At 42.5% G+C, this 17940-nt stretch overlaps 1 protein-coding gene across 2 annotated transcripts in view; it reads left to right on the forward strand.

Annotated features, from left to right (window-relative positions):
* The window catches only part of SETD2 (SET domain containing 2, histone lysine methyltransferase), a 126977-nt gene extending 110610 nt beyond the window's left edge, over positions 1 to 16367 (forward strand). The window contains exons 19-21 of one of the 2 annotated variants that reach the window (XM_055343496.1): positions 13257 to 13337; positions 15100 to 15201; positions 15530 to 16367. In XM_055343496.1, the coding sequence (XP_055199471.1) occupies positions 13257 to 13337; positions 15100 to 15201; positions 15530 to 15691 (345 nt within the window). In that variant the 3' untranslated portion in view covers positions 15692 to 16367. Of the gene's footprint in view, positions 1 to 9422; positions 9476 to 13256; positions 13338 to 15099; positions 15202 to 15529 lie in introns of those variants that run through there. The other variant, XM_055343495.1, reaches the window with a different exon arrangement.
* Positions 16368 to 17940: the final 1573 nt, after the last annotated feature.

Consider the following 17940-nt stretch of genomic DNA (forward strand, 5'->3'; position numbering starts at 1 on the left):
ATGAAATTTGAAGGGCTAAACCTCAGCCAGGAAATTGGTCAGAGTATGGTGGATATAACTTGACTATGATTAAGGAACTTCAGAAGGAAAAAAAAAAGTTTTCTGTGGCTACAGAGAAGTGTTTTCTCACAGGGTCTCTACTTAGGGGTTTAAAGAACCAACTAAAAATTACAATTTTTGTTTTCATTGTGTAGTGAGATAATGAGATTACCCCAAGATGAAATTCCGGGAATGACGAAGATGGTGGGATTTCCCCTGTCTAATGGAAGAGTGTTCCTTGGTGCTCTTCTAAAATGTCAGCGATAGGGGTACCTGGGTGGCTTAGTTGGTTGAGCGTCTGGCTCTTGATTTCAGCTCCGGTCATGATCTTGGGGTTGTGAGATTGAGCCCGAGTAAGGGCTGGGCATAGAACCCACTTAAGATTCACTCTCCCCATGCCTCCCACCGCCCGCTTTTATTTTTTAATTTATTTTTATTTATTTATTTATTTTAAAGATTTTATATATTTATTCATGAGAGACAGAGAGAGAGAGAGAGGCAGAGACACAGGCAGAGGGAGAAGCAGGCTCCATGCAGGGAGCCTGACATGGCACTCGATCCCAGGTCTCTAGGATCACACCCTGGGCCGAAGGTGGCACTAAACCCCTGAACCACCCGGGCTGCCTGCTGCCCGCTTTTAAATTACATGCATACATACATAAAATGCCAGCGATGAGTGGGAAGATTTTCTGTTTTCAAATAACTGTACTACACACTCATTTAGCATTATTTAAAAAGCTAGCTTAAATTTAACACCAATGTAAGAGACTGCAAGGAATTGTATGTATTTTTAATACTTTTTTTTTTTGAAGCCTGGTAATAGGTTTCTGAAAGAATAAGATATTTTAACTATATATTGTTACTTTCTGTTTAATACATGAGCATGTATTACGTCCCTCAAGGTCTGCTTCATTTGTTGTGGAAGGACGGACAGGAAAGTTCAAAAATAAGCACATTTGCATTTATACCAGAGAGGTGTTTGACTAAAGGACTATAATGTATATTTATAAGAGTACTAGAATTTTCTCCAATCCACATAGTGTGGCATTCTTTAGCATTTCTTAAAGGCTAGCCTCCTGACATTTGTTTCAATTATATCATTAAATTATTCCAGGAATGTTAAGCAACAGACAACAAGGAGTCTATTCAGGGGTCTGCAAAAGCAAATATAAATCCAGTGCTTAACTCAAAAATAACTCTCCTATGTCACTATGCCTCCTCTATGTAGGGAGAAGGGGTTGTTGCATGTGTAAAGATGAGAAGGAGTTGGGAAGTTATAAAGAGGGAACCTCTTAATTGCCTGAGAGGGGTTACAGAATGAGACTTCTAATGGAGATTCAAAGATGTCATCTTTCAGAGAAAATAGGAGAAGCTTTTCCATTCTTCTTCTTTGCCATAATACATAGCTCTATCTTGGAATTCAAATTATAATGATAAGAATGCACAGAGTAATAAGGCTGCCAAATGTAGTTCTTACTGTGAATAAATAGTGATAGGTTAGAGGTGTCTTCTCTCCCACATGGAATCAGAATCAAACCAAAATAGGGCTTTTACAACTTCAGTTCCTTGAGTGCATTTGACTGTAAAGTAGTTGTATCATTTCTACTTGAGCAGAAAATAAAACTCAAGTTGGGGAGGTTTTACACCTAATGTTCAATTTTATGAAAATGACACCGTTACCAGCTTGAAACATTCTAGCTATGTAATTCAGAAAGAGAGGAAAACAAAACTTTCTATGGCCATTTGTTTTTGTCTAAATTTTTTCTACCTTATTCTTGCATATAAAATACTTTGTTGTTTGTGGCATATTTAATATCACATCTTTGTATTTGCAAATGCTCTTTCAGCTGTAAATAACAAAAATGAAACTCAAACCAGCATAAACATAAAAAGAGACATGTCGGCCTGTATAACTTGGGAGTCAAAGATTACAGTCTTTGATTCTGCTTCTGTGTGTAAACATGGCAAGCATCAAATCTGGAAATTCTTTTAAGGAGAACAGCTCAGTAATTATTGGGAGTCCTATCTAAAGCACCGTGTGCTGTGGGTGAGGGTAAGGGGATGATAGTGATGCGATCTGAGACCCCAATGCTCCAGTAGCTTACCTGGTCATGGGGTTATCACAGTGACTCCTGTGTTAACAGTCCTTGATTTTCAGTCAATGATTCACAGATAGATTAGTTTCTAGATAGTCAGGAGCTGAGTCACCCTCAGCTCTTATGAAATAAGATTTTAATGATCTTTGAGTGTGAATAGTAAGCAAGATTTTGGCATTGTTTTGGTCAGTTATCATAGAAGGTAGAAGAGAGTACTTGTAAAGTCCATGCAAGTGGTGTGGACTGGTGGAAGCTGGGGAGAAGGCTAACGAGCACCTGCAGCAGAACAGCCACCCACACAGGAAACCCTTTGTTGGCAGTGATGGGGTGAACTGCCTGACTTTAGGAACATTGGCATTACTTGGTGAAGGGCACTTTTGGTGACGTAGGAGAGCTGGATTCTTTAGAGATTTTCAAAATCTACTCACAGAGAAAAAGTAACTGTATATGACATTTTCACAGGTTAAACATTTAAGGTTTTGTACAGATTTTGGTTTTAGGTTCTTTATCAAGAACAAAAGAAAGAGGTTTATTCAGTACATAGAGGTACTGAATGAAATATTTATTGAATGAATCTGTCAGGAAAGTAGCTGAGGACTTCCTTGATTTCTACAGTGTTTATGTCTCAAGGCTTCTGTCACAACCCTAAAATTCGTAGTGGAGCTACAACAAGAGGAATTTGTAAGCACCACTGCAAAGCAATTCAGACTTTTATGGATGGTTTTATAACATACCTTTTCATTACCCATGACTCTGACAGTCTCTGCCTTTTAATTGGTATGTTTAATCTGTGGACATTTAGTAAATGTGTCAATAAGATTGGGCTTAAGGTCTGTCCCCTTACTATTTTCTCATTTTCATCTATCTTCTATGGGGATTTTCCTGCTTTCTTTTGGATTAATTTATATTTTTCCCTAAAGTATTTCATTGGCTTTTCTATTGGCTTATTAGCCATTCCTCTTTGTTTTTAGTAGTTGCTCTAAGGAGTGGTTATCCGAGTGTAGTGTGGGGACCTTAGGGATTTTAAGACTGTTTCAAGGGAGCCATGAGGTCAAAACTTTTTTCATAGTAATACTAAAATATCATATGCTTTTGCCACTCTCATCCATTCACAAGTACACTGTGGAATTTTCCAAAGGATACAATGGCATGATTGAATGAAGGAGGAAATAAGAATCCAGCTGTCTTCTGTTAAGCCTGACATTAAAGAGATTTCCAAAATGTAAAACTATGCCACTCTTACTAATATCTTCAGTTTTGGAAAAGAAAGTTATCTTTTCACAAAAAAAAAATTATATTCACATGATGAGTTTGTTAATAATTTTAAAATAAATTAATATTTTTTTCCTGTTTAATTTCTAATATGGTAAATTTGGATAGATAGAACCCATAGGAACAAAAGCTCTCTGGGGTCCTCAATATATGGAAAGCAAAAGGGAATATTGAGGCCTAAAAGTTTGAGAACTACTGCTCTACAGTTTGCTATAATATGAATATTTATCTTGTTATAGTCTTCTGTTGTATCAAATACTATTTTATTGATAATAGTAGGAACCTACTTACATTTTGTCTGCTCTTGTCCATTATGCTGCCATACTTTTTTTTATTCTTTCATACCCCAGAATTCAGTATTATTTTTTTTAAACAGTTTGTTATAAGTTAATGAAATTTTTTTAAACTTGGGAGCAGAATCTTATATTTACTCGCATATTCACCATTTCTTGTATTCTTTATTCTTTGATGTAGGTTTGACCTTTTTTTCTGAATTCATTTTCCTTTAGACTGAAGAATTTCCGTAACATTTTGAGTTATTTAGGTCTAATGGTGATGAATTCTCTCAATTTTTGTTTGTCTGAAAAAAGGTCCTTGTCTTTTTCCTCTTTTCTTTTTTTTACTAGATTATTTTTAAAAGCAATTTTAGGTTCATGTCAAAATTGAGCAGAAAGTGCAGAGTTTCCATATGCTCCTCTGTCACCACACATGCATAGCTTACCCCCACTGTCAACAACCTGCCAGAGCAGTCCAGTGAACCTACACTGACTTACCATTATTACTCAAGTCTATAGTTTGCATTAGGATTCTTGATGTTGTATACTCTGTGGGTTTAACAAATGTGTAATGGTATGTAGCCACCATTATAGTATCAGACAGAGTAGTTTCACTGCCATAAATATCCTCTGTGCTCCCCGTTTGTCCCTCCCTTCTTTTCTACCTCCCTCATCCCTATCCCTGACAACCACTGATCTTTTTACTGTCTCTGTAGTTTTGCTTTTTACAAAATGTCATGTAGTTGGATTCATGTAGTATTTGTCCTTTTCAGATTGACGTCGTTCACTTAGCATTCTGTATTTAAGGTACCTTCATACCTTTTCTTGACTTGCTAGCTCATTTCTTTTTAGCACTGAATAATATTCCATTGTTTGGATCGATCACAGTTTATATATTTGTCCTCTAGCTACTAAAGGACATCTTGGTTGCTTCCAAGTTTGTGCAAGTTGTTTACGGGCATAAATTTTCCACTCAGAGTATGTTTTGTTTTGCAAGAAACTGCCAGACTCCTAACTTTATTTTTTTTATTTTTATTTTTTTTTAAAGATTTTATTTATTTATTCATGAGAGAGAGAAAGAGAGGGAGGGAGGGAGACACACAGACATAGGCAGAGTGAGAAGCAGGCTCCATGCAGGGAGCCCGATGCGGGACTCAATCCCAGGACCCCAGTATCAGGCCCAGGCTGAAGGTGGCGCTAAACTGCTGAGCCACCTAACTTTATTTTTGAGGGATATTTTCACTGGATAGAGAATTCTAAATTGATATTTTATTTCCCCCTTTCACCACTTTAAAGGTTGTTATTCCATTTTTTCCTTACTTAAAATTGTTTCTAATAAGACTATACTTATCTTTGTTCCCCTAAATATGTCCTTCTTCCTTTCTGTCTGCATGGAGAGAAATCTTAATCTTCTCCTTATAATTGGTTTTGAAGAATTTGTTTTTGATATACCTTGATGTTCTCTTGTGTTCAACTTCTGTGGTTTTTTGAGCTTTCTTGGATCTATGGATTGGTATTTTTTATTAAAAATGGAAATAGATTATTTTATGTTAGTTACATTTTTTCAGCTCTGAAGTTTCAGTTGGCTATTTTTAATACTACTGATTTCTTTGCTATTTATGTATTCCTTTATATCTTTGAATGTTTATAATGTGCAGCTTCACTTTCATTTCTGGTCATGTTTCTAGTGATTAATTTTTCTTGTGGTTATCAGATTAAAATTTTCCTGCTTCATGTGCATCCATTAATTGTCATTTGAACATTGGACATTGTGATTGTTATGTCATTGAGTTTCAGAGTTTTGTTTTCCATTAAAGACTGATAAGTTTTGTTCTGGCAGCCAGTTAATTTATGGATGTTTGAGTCTTTAGAAATTTCTTCTTAATCTTTGTTAGGTTGGTTCCAGAGTAGTCTTTTCTCTTGGAACAACTACTACTACCTAGTCTTCCTGGGATTTCCACTGAATGCCTTGGGTTAATACCAAGGTCTCTTCACTCCAACTGGTAGAAACTTGAATGTTTCCCAGCCTTCTGTGAGCTCTGGAAATTGTTAGTTTATAGCTCATCTCAGACACTTTGAACTCCAGTCTTATCTCTTAGCTCACTGATACCAGCATGCTATGTTCTACTTAGGTTTTCCTCCCTACTCTGGGTTTTGGCACACACAGAGAGCCAGGATACTCAGGGCATACCACCTTTTTTTCCCCTTGTTTCTGGGATTGTAATCCAGTGCTGCTTAATGTCCTATGGCAACTGTTGTTTCATGTATTTTGTCTAGTGTTTTGGTTGTTTACAGTGAGAGAGATAGCTTGTTAACAGTTAACTTGTCATGGCAAAAAGCACAAGTCTATGGAAGGGCTTTGAAAAAACAAAATGGGGGATCCCTGGGTGGCGCAGCGGTTTGGCGCCTGCCTTTGGCCCAGGGTGCGATCCTGGAGACCCGGGATCGAATCCCACATCGGGCTCCTGGTGCATGGAGCCTGCTTCTCCCTCTGCCTGTGTCTCTGCCTCTCTCTCTGTGACTATCATAAATAAATTAAAAAAAAACAAAATGGGTGCCTGGGTGGCTCAGTGGTTGAGCGTCTGCCTTTGGCTCAGCTCGTGATCCCAGGGTCCTGGGATCGAGTCCTGCATCGGGCTCCCCTCAGGGAGCTTGCTTCTCCCTCTGCTTATGTCTCTGCCTCTCTCGGTTGTCTTTCATGAATAAATAAATAAAATCTTTTTTAAAAAAAAAAGAAAAAAAACAAAAGAACTTTATTGAGTATAACATACCTACCATAAAATTTGTAGTTCTTTTATGTTTACAATTTAATGGCTTTTTAAAAAATACTTATTTATTCATGAGAGACAGACACCAGAGAGAGAGGCAGAGGGAGAAGCAGGCTCCTTGCAGGGAGCCCGATGCGGGACTTGATCGTGGATCCCAGGATCATGTCCTTGGCCGAAGGCAGATGCTCAAATGCTGAGCCACCCAGGTATCCTCAATTCAATGGCTTTTTAATAAATTTACCAAGTTATGCAACCATAACTATAATCTGCTCTTAGAACATTTTTATGCCCTTCAGTAAGATTTTTCATACCCTTTTACACTTAATCCCCATACCTATCCCAGCCCAACCACAAATCTGTTTCATTCTTGATAGATTTGCCTTTTCTGGACATTTTCATATAAGTGGAATTATATAACATATGGTCTTTGGTGGCTGGCTTCTTTCATAAGGTAATGTTTTCAGAGTTCATTGTTATAGCATATATCCTTGTTATAGACTCCTTGTTTGTTTTTTTTTTAATATTTTATTTTATTTATTCATGAGAGACAGAGAGAGAGAGAGGCAGAGACACAGGCAGAGGAAGAAGCAGGCTCCATGCAGGGAGCCCAGTGTGGGACTCAATCCCAGGTCTCCAGGATCACGCCCTGGGCCAAAGGCAGGCACCAAACTGCTGAGCCACCCAGGGATACCCTATAATCCTTGTTATAGCATATATTCAAATTTCATTTTTATGGCCGAATAATACTCCCTTGAATAAATGTCACCATATTTTGTTTCTCCATTTACCAGCATCAGTTAATGGACATTTGGGTTGTTTCCACTCATTGGCTATTATGTATAAGGGTATATGGACATTTGTGTTGTGAGTCTTTGGACATGTGTTTTCAGTTCTCTTGGGTGAATATTTAGGAATGAATTGCTGGATGATGGGACTAATTTATGTTTGACTTTTAAGAAACTGCCAAATGATTTTCTAAAGTAGCTATATGAGGGGTGCCTGGGTGGCTTAGTCAGTTAAGCATCTGCCTTTGGCTTGGGTCATGATCTCAGGGTCCTGGGATTGTGCCGGGCTCCCTGCTCAGTGGGGAGTCTGCTTGTTCTTCTCCCTCTGCTCCTCCTCACCCTACTTGTGCTCTCTCTCACTTGTTCAGTCTCTCTCAAATAAATAAATAAAATACTAAAAAAAAGTAGCTGTATCATTGTACATTTCTGCTCCAGCAGTGTATGAAGGTTCTATAGGAGTTTTTGTAGAAACAGGTATTCAAGGGGAAAGGCTGCTAAGTGTCACGTGCTTCCAGCAAAAAACTCTGGACATTCACTCTGTATTTAGCTTCTTAGCCTTTTATCTCTGATTGTCAGCTTTACCTTTTCTTATATTTCTATGAGAAAATCCAAACAAAAGGCATCTATTCTGTTGTTAACCCTTTGATCTGGATATAACCAATGAAAGAACAAATGAGTTTTGATTTTCCAGCCAACTTGCCCTGAAGCACAAGTCAAAGGCTTGAGATGTCAGTCTTTGGATCCCTTTCCAGAACATAGTCTCTAATATCAATATCTACTCTTACTTGGATAGCGAGGGACTTACTTGGGTCCAGCCTTCCTAACCGGTTTTTATGACTGTACTCATCTCATTAGCATCTCAAAAGGCAGGAGAAGGATGCTGGGGAGTATGTTTTTATTCCTTCTGTCCAGCTGTTTTTCATCTTTAGGCTTTCATGTAAGTTTTAATCCCCTTGGGGGTACAGATTGTACCATTGATTTATAGGCCTTGTGTGAGGTATTAGGGATAGAAAAAGAAATAAAACTGAATACAGTCTTCATGAAGTTCATTCTAAGTAAAGAGCCACATCAGGGCTCCTAGGTGACTTGGTTAAACGTCCAACTCTTGATTTCAGCTCAGGTCATGATCTTAGGGTTGTAAGATGGAGCCCCGAGTCAGACTCTATGCTGGGTGAGGAGCCTGCTTAAGATTCTCTCTCTCTAAAAAAGGAAAGAGAGGGAGAGAGAAAGAAAGAAAGAGTGAGCCCCATCTATAAATCAAGAACCCAGTGGGATAATTGCTATATTAGAAGTATGTACAAAATGCTATGGGAGCACAGTGATTAATGGTCTGAGAAGATGTGCTATGTCACAGAAGACATGATTTTACCTATAGTCAAGGTGGGCAGGAAAGAACATTCTAGGTAGATAAAACAGTTTTGGCAAAGGTGTAAAGTCAGGATAAGACAGAATGTGTATAGGAAATAATAAAATTTGGTACAGTGAGAGTTTGGTGCATATGAGGTAGTGAACAAGACAAAAATATGGAAATGTAGGTCATATTTAAATTGTCTAAGATCTTGGTGTCCTACTAATGTGATTATTGTATGAAAGGTACTTGGGAGCCAGTGAGTGCTTTTAAAGTAAAGGAATCAGATGTGTTTGCCTTAAACAAAACAGGGTTGTGTGAAAAAAAATGAGATTGGTAGCAGGGAGATAAGGTTGGAGGGTATTATAACAGTTTAGGCAAAGTGAGAAACTAAGAGTGGAGATGTTAGGGACTCCTGCAAAGACATTTGAGAGGCATCATCATCAGGGCTTCACAAACAAGTATGTGTGGAAGAGGCAGGGATGACCCACCATCCTCATTTGTAGTTTGGGGGGAGATAAGATCCCATTATTCAGTCTAGGGGTTGAAGGAAAGATCAGGAGGAGGTTTGGAAATATATTCAGTGTGGAATTTGAGCTCCTTTACAGGATTCAGGGTAGGAATGACTGGTAGGCAGTTAAATCTAGATTTGAGCCATCATTAAATTGGTGGGTTTTTTATTTGAAACATTAGGGGGATATGGTACCTGCACGGGGAAGGTGTGTAATGGGCAGAGAATTCTTTGAAGAGTGCTATGTGGTGCTGGATGGGTGGTTTTGAAAGTTTTTGATGCTGAGACTAAGCATCTGTGAGAGCCCTCCTTCTCTGTTTTCCTCCAGTGTTGTTCCCTCCTCTTGGTCATCTTGTGCTCTCTTCCATCATCCGTCATGTGGTGAGTGTAAAGTCAAGCCTTCCCTTTGAGGATCCCAGACGTGAATCATTCCTGACTGCTTACGTGATTGAAAGGCAGCAGTTTTTACTACTGGTTTTTGGCTTTTAATTAACATTCAGACACAAGTGTAGTAGATGTCCTAAGTGTAACTATGTTGTGTTAAAATAGTGGTTGTAAAGTGTTTGTTGTATTGAGGGAATTGGAGGAAGATGGGATCCGAGGCCAAGAGTCTTTTCAATTGATGGTCCCATCTTTGGCATTGGGGTAATTTGCAAAAGGATTCCATATGAAATCACTTCCCAGCAATGGAGGAGAGAACCAGGAAATCAGATTTGAGAGAGTATTGTCAGAAACCAGAGCCCAGATCTCTGCAGAGCAGATGGTGAAGTTGCCCAGTAAGCATGGCCTGACGGATAGAGGGGGGACCAGAAAGAAACTTCCAGGGCTGCACTACACTCTAGGCCAGATGGGAAGAGGAGGAGGCCTTCTGGTTCTTAGCAGTATCTTTAGGACCTCAGTTCCGGGTTTATCAGCCCTGGGAAATATATCAGCCCTGTGTGTAATCTAGTCAGGCTTTTGAAATCGCCATGAGATCTTTTTGTTCCTGTCCAGTCCTTCCTTCCCCAATCCCCACCTTTTTTTTTTTTTCTTGACAGAATAAAGTGTGGTGCCTTATTTAGAACCCAAACACTGAAATATTTTTGCTTTTTCTGCTACCAAAGGGTCACAACTCCAAAACACAATATACTGAGCTTTTATTTTCAAGGCTCCTTCTCACTTAACCTTTTAATTGATGTATACAGTCTTGTGCATTGCAGAATTTAGGTTGAATTGTGTAGTTTCTGATAAGCTCAAATTCTGCTTCTGGATTCATGCTGCCCTGAAAGATAAAGTTCCTCCTTGAATAATATTTTACATCTCCTGTTCCAAAGGGTATTTAATTAAATTCAGGGAGAAGCATTAGGCTGGTATATCCTGCTCTCTTTGTCAGGACTCCTTTCAGCCAGCCTGTGCTCCTGAGTCCCAGGGCACATGGGCTTTGTGCTTTGGTTATTTCTGCCTATATAATAAAGGATTGAGCTTGCATGTGTTTTGTTACACACCCAGTGTGTGGTTACCAGAGCCATCCAATAAACTTAAAGTCATTCCTTTGCTAAGCCAAAAAAACTTGAAACCTCACCTTGGATAATGTGAGGGTACTGAGGCCTTCTCTATTATATTTATATCCGATCATATTCTAACCAGACTCCCTGGGATCCAGACATGCCCCAAATGAAGGCTGACAGCAGGATGATTTGCTAAAGGCAGTAAGCTCTGGCTATATACTAAGTCCTTTCCCCACATTTCATTGTGTGCTCTCATCCGGCCACTGTTCACATAGGTTCCCGCCAGAATCCTCCATTGGCTGATGCTGCCCCAGGAAAAGGCAACCTGATGATTGCTGAGGCCCTAGGAAAACATTGCTTTCTCACCTAGCAGAGTGCTTTCCACCTCTCCGATGGTTCCTAGTGGTCTCAGTGAGACCACTTGCAGGACAGGTAGATATTCTCTACCCCATGAAATAGCTTAATTTTTCAGGACCATTGGTCCAGGCTAATGATCTTTTGTGGTGCTAAAGGATTTTTAATTGGCAGTCGGCATTTGAGAAGGTTAACCCTGGTTTTAAAACCTTACCTATTGTAGAGATGCTAACGTTTTAAATGGGAGTTTTCTGGAATCAGGGAAGTTTTTCATATCCGTGTCCATCAAGTGCTGTCCTCAGCTCTGACTCTGGCTCCAGGTATTGTTTGGCATTGGACCTGAGTAAGCGTTAACCAGTTTCTGAAATCATTTGTTATGCCATTTGTGGACCACAGACCAAGAGAGGTACATGAATTTTAGTACTCTCTAGAGTGCTTCATTTTGGTTTATGATTTCCATGATGTAAGTCTAGGCACCCTTCATTTTAACATTTCCTTTCTCAATCCCAATTGCTCAGCATTCAAAAGGACCGTGAAAGCTCCTAGACAGAGCTCAGTGTACTGTGCTCTGTAACTGTGTTTTTAAAGCCCTACCAACCTCACCCAGTCAGAGATTAAATTAGAAAGCAATTAAATATGCACTAGATTTATTTAGCTTTCTGAACACATACCCCATTCAGAGGGAAGCAGAACATTCCTCTTTACACAGTGCCCTCACTGAGAGCCTGGCCTCTTCTGCAGGATCAGGAGCCTTGAGATGGTTGTCATACCTCACGGGGCTTTTTGTAGCTGTTGCTGTTGCTGCTCATTTCTGAGTTCTCTGAGAGAACAGCTGAGGGTGTGTTGCAGTCTCCCTGGTTATTCAGACCGTCCTTGGTCCCTTGCTGCCTGAGGTCTTGTTGTGAAGCATAGCCACACACTCTACTGCTGGAAAAATAACCGCAAAATCCCAAAGCAAAACATCAGAAAATTGAGTTTCAGTGTGCTTTTTGGTCTTGTTTCCTGAGAACAGGTTGACTCTGTATATTCTTTCTATTCTGCCCTCCCTCTCCTGCTCCCACAGCAGCAGAAAGTAGAAAAATGGAAAATATGTAAAGCTTTTATAACAAATCAGAGAAAGCAGGTTTGTAGCAGCCCAAAGCCAAGGGAGTACCACCTTTCTTTGGAGCCAGTCCAGAGCAAAGGGAGTTGAACAGCTCCTTCATCACCAGCGCCTTCAGACTGTTTATGGAAATGGAGGAATCAGCACTGGGGGATGGGTTGGGAACAGAAAAATTCTCTGCTCTCAGCGGCTAGCAAAAATATGAAGTATCTGTAATAACAACTGCAGTTTCTACGTCCATCTGAACTCTTTCAGAAGAGAATGCTTATAAATCTTTTCTGTGGAAAAGCAGGTTTACTCCTGAGGGGCTTGATGGTTGGGGGTGGACAAAGCTGGGGAAATGGCCTTGGGCAGGTGCTCTGAATGCCAGGGCTGCGAGCCCCTTACCTCTCAGCAGTGTCTGGCTAGGGGGAACTTGGCAGCCTCCCCTCTAGCACAACTGGAAGGGAGTATTTTTAGGTTTGTCATCATCTTACCAGCCTGGGACAGAATATCTTCTGTGTCTTAGCATCTACTCATCTGCTCACTGACTTGGATGACCCTCATCTCCTTCCCCCTATACTGTGACATGTCTTTAGTCTTTACATTCCTGAGCTGGAGATACCAACCTCCAAAGAGCCTCTCCCGTATATTGAGACAGTTTTGTACAGTCCAGACAGTTCTGCCTTTAGAGAAAAGATGATGGGTTCACAAGGGGAGTAGAGGGGCCTGGATAAGGACCGTGGTGTGGTCTGACCTTCCAGTTTTGTGGTGAAAGGTCTAGAGAACAGAGCATTTTGCCTTTGTCTTGGAATCCTAGAATGTCAGAGTCAGGAGAGGTGGAGCTCACTGAGCCCAGGCCTCACTTGGCAGTGTGGGTACTGAAGCTCTGAACAGGGACCTCAGTGGCCCATCACACAGCATGTTCCTCTGCAGAGAAGGTGATTCTGAAACAACTGGAAATGTTTAGTACATCAAGGATGTAACTTTAACTTAAGCAGAGAACTTGGTTTACAGGAAGGAGGTGACAGGATTGAAACATGAGGTGAGACTGGTAACAGCAGCCAGCTGAATCTAAGCCATGCCCACTTAGGATTGGCTTACTCTAATCCTAATGGATCCTAAAGTATTAGGAGTCAGGTGTCCCATCTGGGGGAAAGAAAGGAAGGTTTTGGAAGAGCAGGGCATCACTGACCTGACTTCTCATGCCAGCACTGTTTGTTTTCTTTTGCATTTCTAGACCTCAAAAAAGCCCAAGACAGCAGAAGCAGACACCTCCAGTGAACTGGCTAAGAAAAGCAAAGAAGTATTCAGAAAAGAGGTAAGGTTTGGTGGGTATGGGCCCTAAGCTCTGCAGGCTCAAGCCTAAGCCCTTTCTTTTCTTGTCCTAAGTGGTATGCTGCCCTGCCTTTGGGTGTTCCTTTGCTTCTGTGCTATGACTGTATAGTTGTCGTGTGAGGAGGGCCCATTGGCATGGTCCTTTACAGGTGGGTAATAAGCACTTTCATATCCATTATCACTTCATTCCTGTAACTGCTCTTGAGGTAGGCAAGACAGAACTGTCATTCTTCTTATGTAGGTGGAGGTGCTCTTAAGGTTCAGAAGTTCTAGACAGAAGGCCTGAACTCAGGCCCCCTAGCTCAAAGTCTAGTGTTCTGTGGTGATGTCTCATTCAGTGGCAGCCTCATCCTCACAGGATTGGAGAAAGTAGCTCCTCTTCATGATGCTGGAAGTGTGTTTCCAGCTGTCAGGACACTGACCTTGTCTGCCTCAGGGCATCTAGATTCCAAACTCCAGTCTTGATTCACCAACTGTTGGAAGAAACAGACCTGTAAATGAGTAATGGCAGCTGTATGTGGAATATGCCATCTTAGGGCTGGAGACCACTGTTCAAGGTGTCAGGCAGCACTGTTGAGTTAGGGGTAGGAATGGGCCAGGTAGATCAGGAGGGGTATAACTTCAGGCAGTAGAATGTACGGAAGCAAAAGAAATCCTCATCCCTCCTAGGCAATTGTAAGTAGTCCATTGGCCATACGTAGCACAAGGTATGTGAGAGGTGTTGGAAGATGAGGCCAAACAGTGTTGTGTGTCTGGCAGTTACCAGGCGCCATGATAAGGACTTGAAGCTAGGTAGAAGGAATCCCCTGACTGTATTTGGGGAAGCAGATTGAAATGAGACTCTATGAAGGCCAGAGGACCATAGAAAAATTGAATAAATGCCCTTTCCAGGGCTTTAGCTTTAAATCAAGAAACTTAGTTTCTTGCTCTCCCCTTCTGAAATTACTGGTATTTCAGCTCAGCCAACCAGCAGCTGTTTGAGTGCCTGCCTGTGATACTTGACCTTTGAATGTCGGGAGATGCCTGGAGTTTCAGGGATGGGTAGGCTCTGTTCAGTGTCTTTTGACAAAATGGCGATTGTTGACCTCTTTGCTTCCTTTGTACCCTGGACCTTAGCACCACAGATACTTTCAGAGGTTCCATGCCAGGAGAGTCTCTCTTGAAAGCCACTGGTAGAATAGGCACTACAGAGACAGTTCAGGAGGACACTGGAAGTTGTGTATCGGAAAGTGTCCTACCCTGGGGCTTCTCTCACCAGCTAGCATACCATGCCTGCATGTGCTTCACGTTGCTGTGGGATGGATCCAATGGAGTGTGACACAGAATCTAAGTGATCTTCCATAACAAAATGCCTGTGTTTCTGGGGTTGCTGAGCCTCCTGGTAGCACTGGAATGTTCTCTCTACTCTGCCTCCAAGGCTGCAGGCTCTTCATGCCAAGAACATGAGATTTGTTAGCTGAACACAGGGGCTGCCATGAAATTCAGCAGTGAAGTCTTGCTGGTGGGTCTCCTCTTCTGCTCTAAGTCAGGCTTGCTTGTCTACCCAAGACAGCCCCCCCCCCCTTCTCAGGGCTGACCTAAGATCCTTATCTCTCCTATCCCACTCGCCTAGTAGCATTCTTTTATCCAAACCAGCCAACCTGAGTGGCAAAAAGGGAAGGATTGGCTATCTCATTATTTCCTCAGTGCAATCCTTTGCCCTCTCCGGACTTCTGAGTGGTGTGTGCTCTTTCTCCCGCCTACAGATGTCCCAGTTCATCGTCCAGTGCCTGAACCCTTACCGGAAACCTGACTGCAAAGTGGGAAGAATCACCACAACAGAAGACTTCAAACACCTGGCTCGCAAGGTATCCCTCTGTTCTGAAGATGTTCTGGGAAAACCATGTACCTTTCATCCTAGAAAGTGGGTTTTCCTTGCCACAGGCTTGGCTGGGGACCCAGGAAGAGGGGGAGGGAAGGTTAGGGAACGCAGTGCACCCTACTTGAGGGTAGGGTTGGTGGTCCTCTAACAGACTTGCAGAGCTGAGCCTCCCCTTTCTGGTGACCCCAGCACCAGCCTGCCCCAGCCTCTCTCTGTTAGACCCCGGTCTTGGTGAGAAGGGCCCTGAGGCACCAGGCTGGCCTTAACCCCTGAAATCCTTTCCACTCTGGTCTCTCTCCCTTTGTCCTGGACAGCTGACGCACGGCGTTATGAATAAGGAGCTGAAGTACTGTAAGAACCCTGAGGACCTGGAGTGCAATGAGAATGTGAAACACAAAACCAAGGAGTATATTAAGAAGTATATGCAGAAGTTTGGGGCTGTGTACAAACCCAAAGAGGACACTGAATTAGAGTGACTTGTGGGGCCAGGGTGGGAGGACAGGTGAGCAGGTAGGACCGACTCGGGAGAAGAAACCCCGCGGGCCCGCTGCCCCCTTCCCTCCCCCTCTGTCAGGGCTGTGCTACTGGTGACACATCGCCCTGGGGATTTCAGACCTGCAGATTTCAACTGAAAGCCACGAAATCGAGCTCCATCTGCAACAGGCGATCCCTGGTCAGGAGCTGTTGGGGTGTGGTTGGAGGCCCGTCAGAGGCAAGGGCTTAGGGAAGGACCCCGCTAAGATCCTGGCCAGGCCTAGCCCCACTCCCAAACCTGGGTCTCCTCCTTGGCGGTGCTGTCAGCGCACAGACCCATGCGCATCCCCACCCATAACCCTTCACCCTGACGATCTGTATTATATTTTAATGTATATGTGAATATATTGAAAATAATTTGTTTTTTCCTGGTTTTGTTTGTTTTTCGTTTTGCTTTTAGCCTCTACGTGCTAGATCACAGGAAGACTTTGTAAGGACGGTTTTAAGTTCTCCTGCAAGGTTTAATTTGTTATCATGTAAATATTCCAAAGCAGGCTGCCTTGTGGTTTTGGCCAGCCTTGTGCTATGTTGATAAGATTGATTTACTGCTTAAAATCACTTTACTTTATCCAATTTTTACTGAACTTTTTATGTAAAAAATAAAATCAATTAAAGAACTTGGCATGTGTGTTCCCTAAAAGCTAGTCAAGCATGTTTGAATATAGTGGTGTCACCGGCAAGAGAAAGGAGAAATGGCGGCCACAGATGTAGGAAGTCCAGAGTTAATCCTGGAACTTGGAGTTCATCACAGGCCTTGTTCCCGAAGGTCCCACTGCGACTGACACTTGTGGCCTTAGGATCTTATGCCTGTGTTCGGGGTGGAGTCAACTTGTACTACATGTATTCCAGAGCAAAAAAAGTAGCCTGAGGGCCTCGTCGGCCCTGGGCTTCTCTATACTTTGGTTCATAGGTCAGGCAGGAGAAAGGTACGAGTCTTCCCCTTTACATCTCCTGGCTGTAGGGAGAGGCACTGACCCTCTTCCCTCCAGAACTTGAGTTCCCCAAGCTCCCTGGATTGCTCTTTTAACTTGCAGGTTAAAAGACCCCTCCCACTACGCACCCTGACACTGGGCTTGGACACTAGAGGGAGGACACCTGTAAAGGGGTACAGTGCACAGGCTCTCATAAGAATGGACATCTCGAGCAGCCCGGGTGGCTCAGTGGTTTAGCGCCGCCTTCAGCCCAGGGCCTGATCCTGGAGATCCGGGATTGAGTCCCACGTCGGGCTCCCTACATGGAGCCTGCTTCTCCCTCTGCCTGTGTCTCTGCCTCTCTCTTTCTATGTGTCTCTCATGAATAAAATAAAAATTAATTAAAGAAAAGAGAGAGAATGGACATATCCTGGAAGAGGCAGGGCTGTGGCGTGACCCTCCTCCCCACCACCCTTTGATGGACCAGTTGTCTGGGCTGTGAGGCTTTAGGCCAGTCTGGAGCCATCCTAGCAAAGAGATTGGTCCCCTTTCTTCCTCACCAGGGCTAATTTGCTGCCTGCAGTAGCACCCTCATGGAAGAAGCTGTGGGCCACCGAGTCTTAGGCAGGTGGTGGATGGCAGAGTGCTCGCCTGCTGGGTGCTGTGCTGGGCACCTAGAGCTCCAGTAGTGCTCATTTGATACTTAGAACCCTGGGAACAGAGTTGGCAGGGTTGGATAAGGAAATCCAGGCTCAGGCTCAGGAACTCATATCCTCATTGTTAAAAGAGAAAACCACCTATTTTAAAGTCCTACTCATTGGACATGCCATTTAACAACGTAGCCATAGTGTTTTCCCATGCTGCTGCAACCTTCAAAACTTTAAAATACATTATATCACATGAATGGACTAACTCAACCCTCTTTACTTTTGAGAGTTGTTACAGAGAGTATCTCCGTTCCTGTACACATTGAAAGGGAATGTCTCTCTTTGGGTGGGTTTGCGGTGCAGGGATGTGGTCCCATGCTCTGTGCTCTGCTTCTGCTTGCCACCAAGTCAAACTCGTGGTTTGACCCCAGGCTCCAGGTTTCAGATTTTCCAAGGAAATTTAGGTGGTGGTCCATTAAAGGTGGTGACCAGGGAGCTGTAGAGTTTCAGACAGGACACCTTTGAAGAGGGATTGTGTTATCTCAGCTCCCTATGGAGTTTTTTCAAAATCTTTTCCAATTCCACACACCCCTTGACATCTTCAGACTCCAGTCCCTCCGTTGTCATAGGGGT

Source organism: Nyctereutes procyonoides, unplaced genomic scaffold (assembly GCF_905146905.1).
Source record: "Nyctereutes procyonoides isolate TBG_1078 unplaced genomic scaffold, NYPRO_anot_genome, whole genome shotgun sequence".
NCBI classification, from domain to species: Eukaryota; Metazoa; Chordata; class Mammalia; order Carnivora; family Canidae; genus Nyctereutes; species Nyctereutes procyonoides.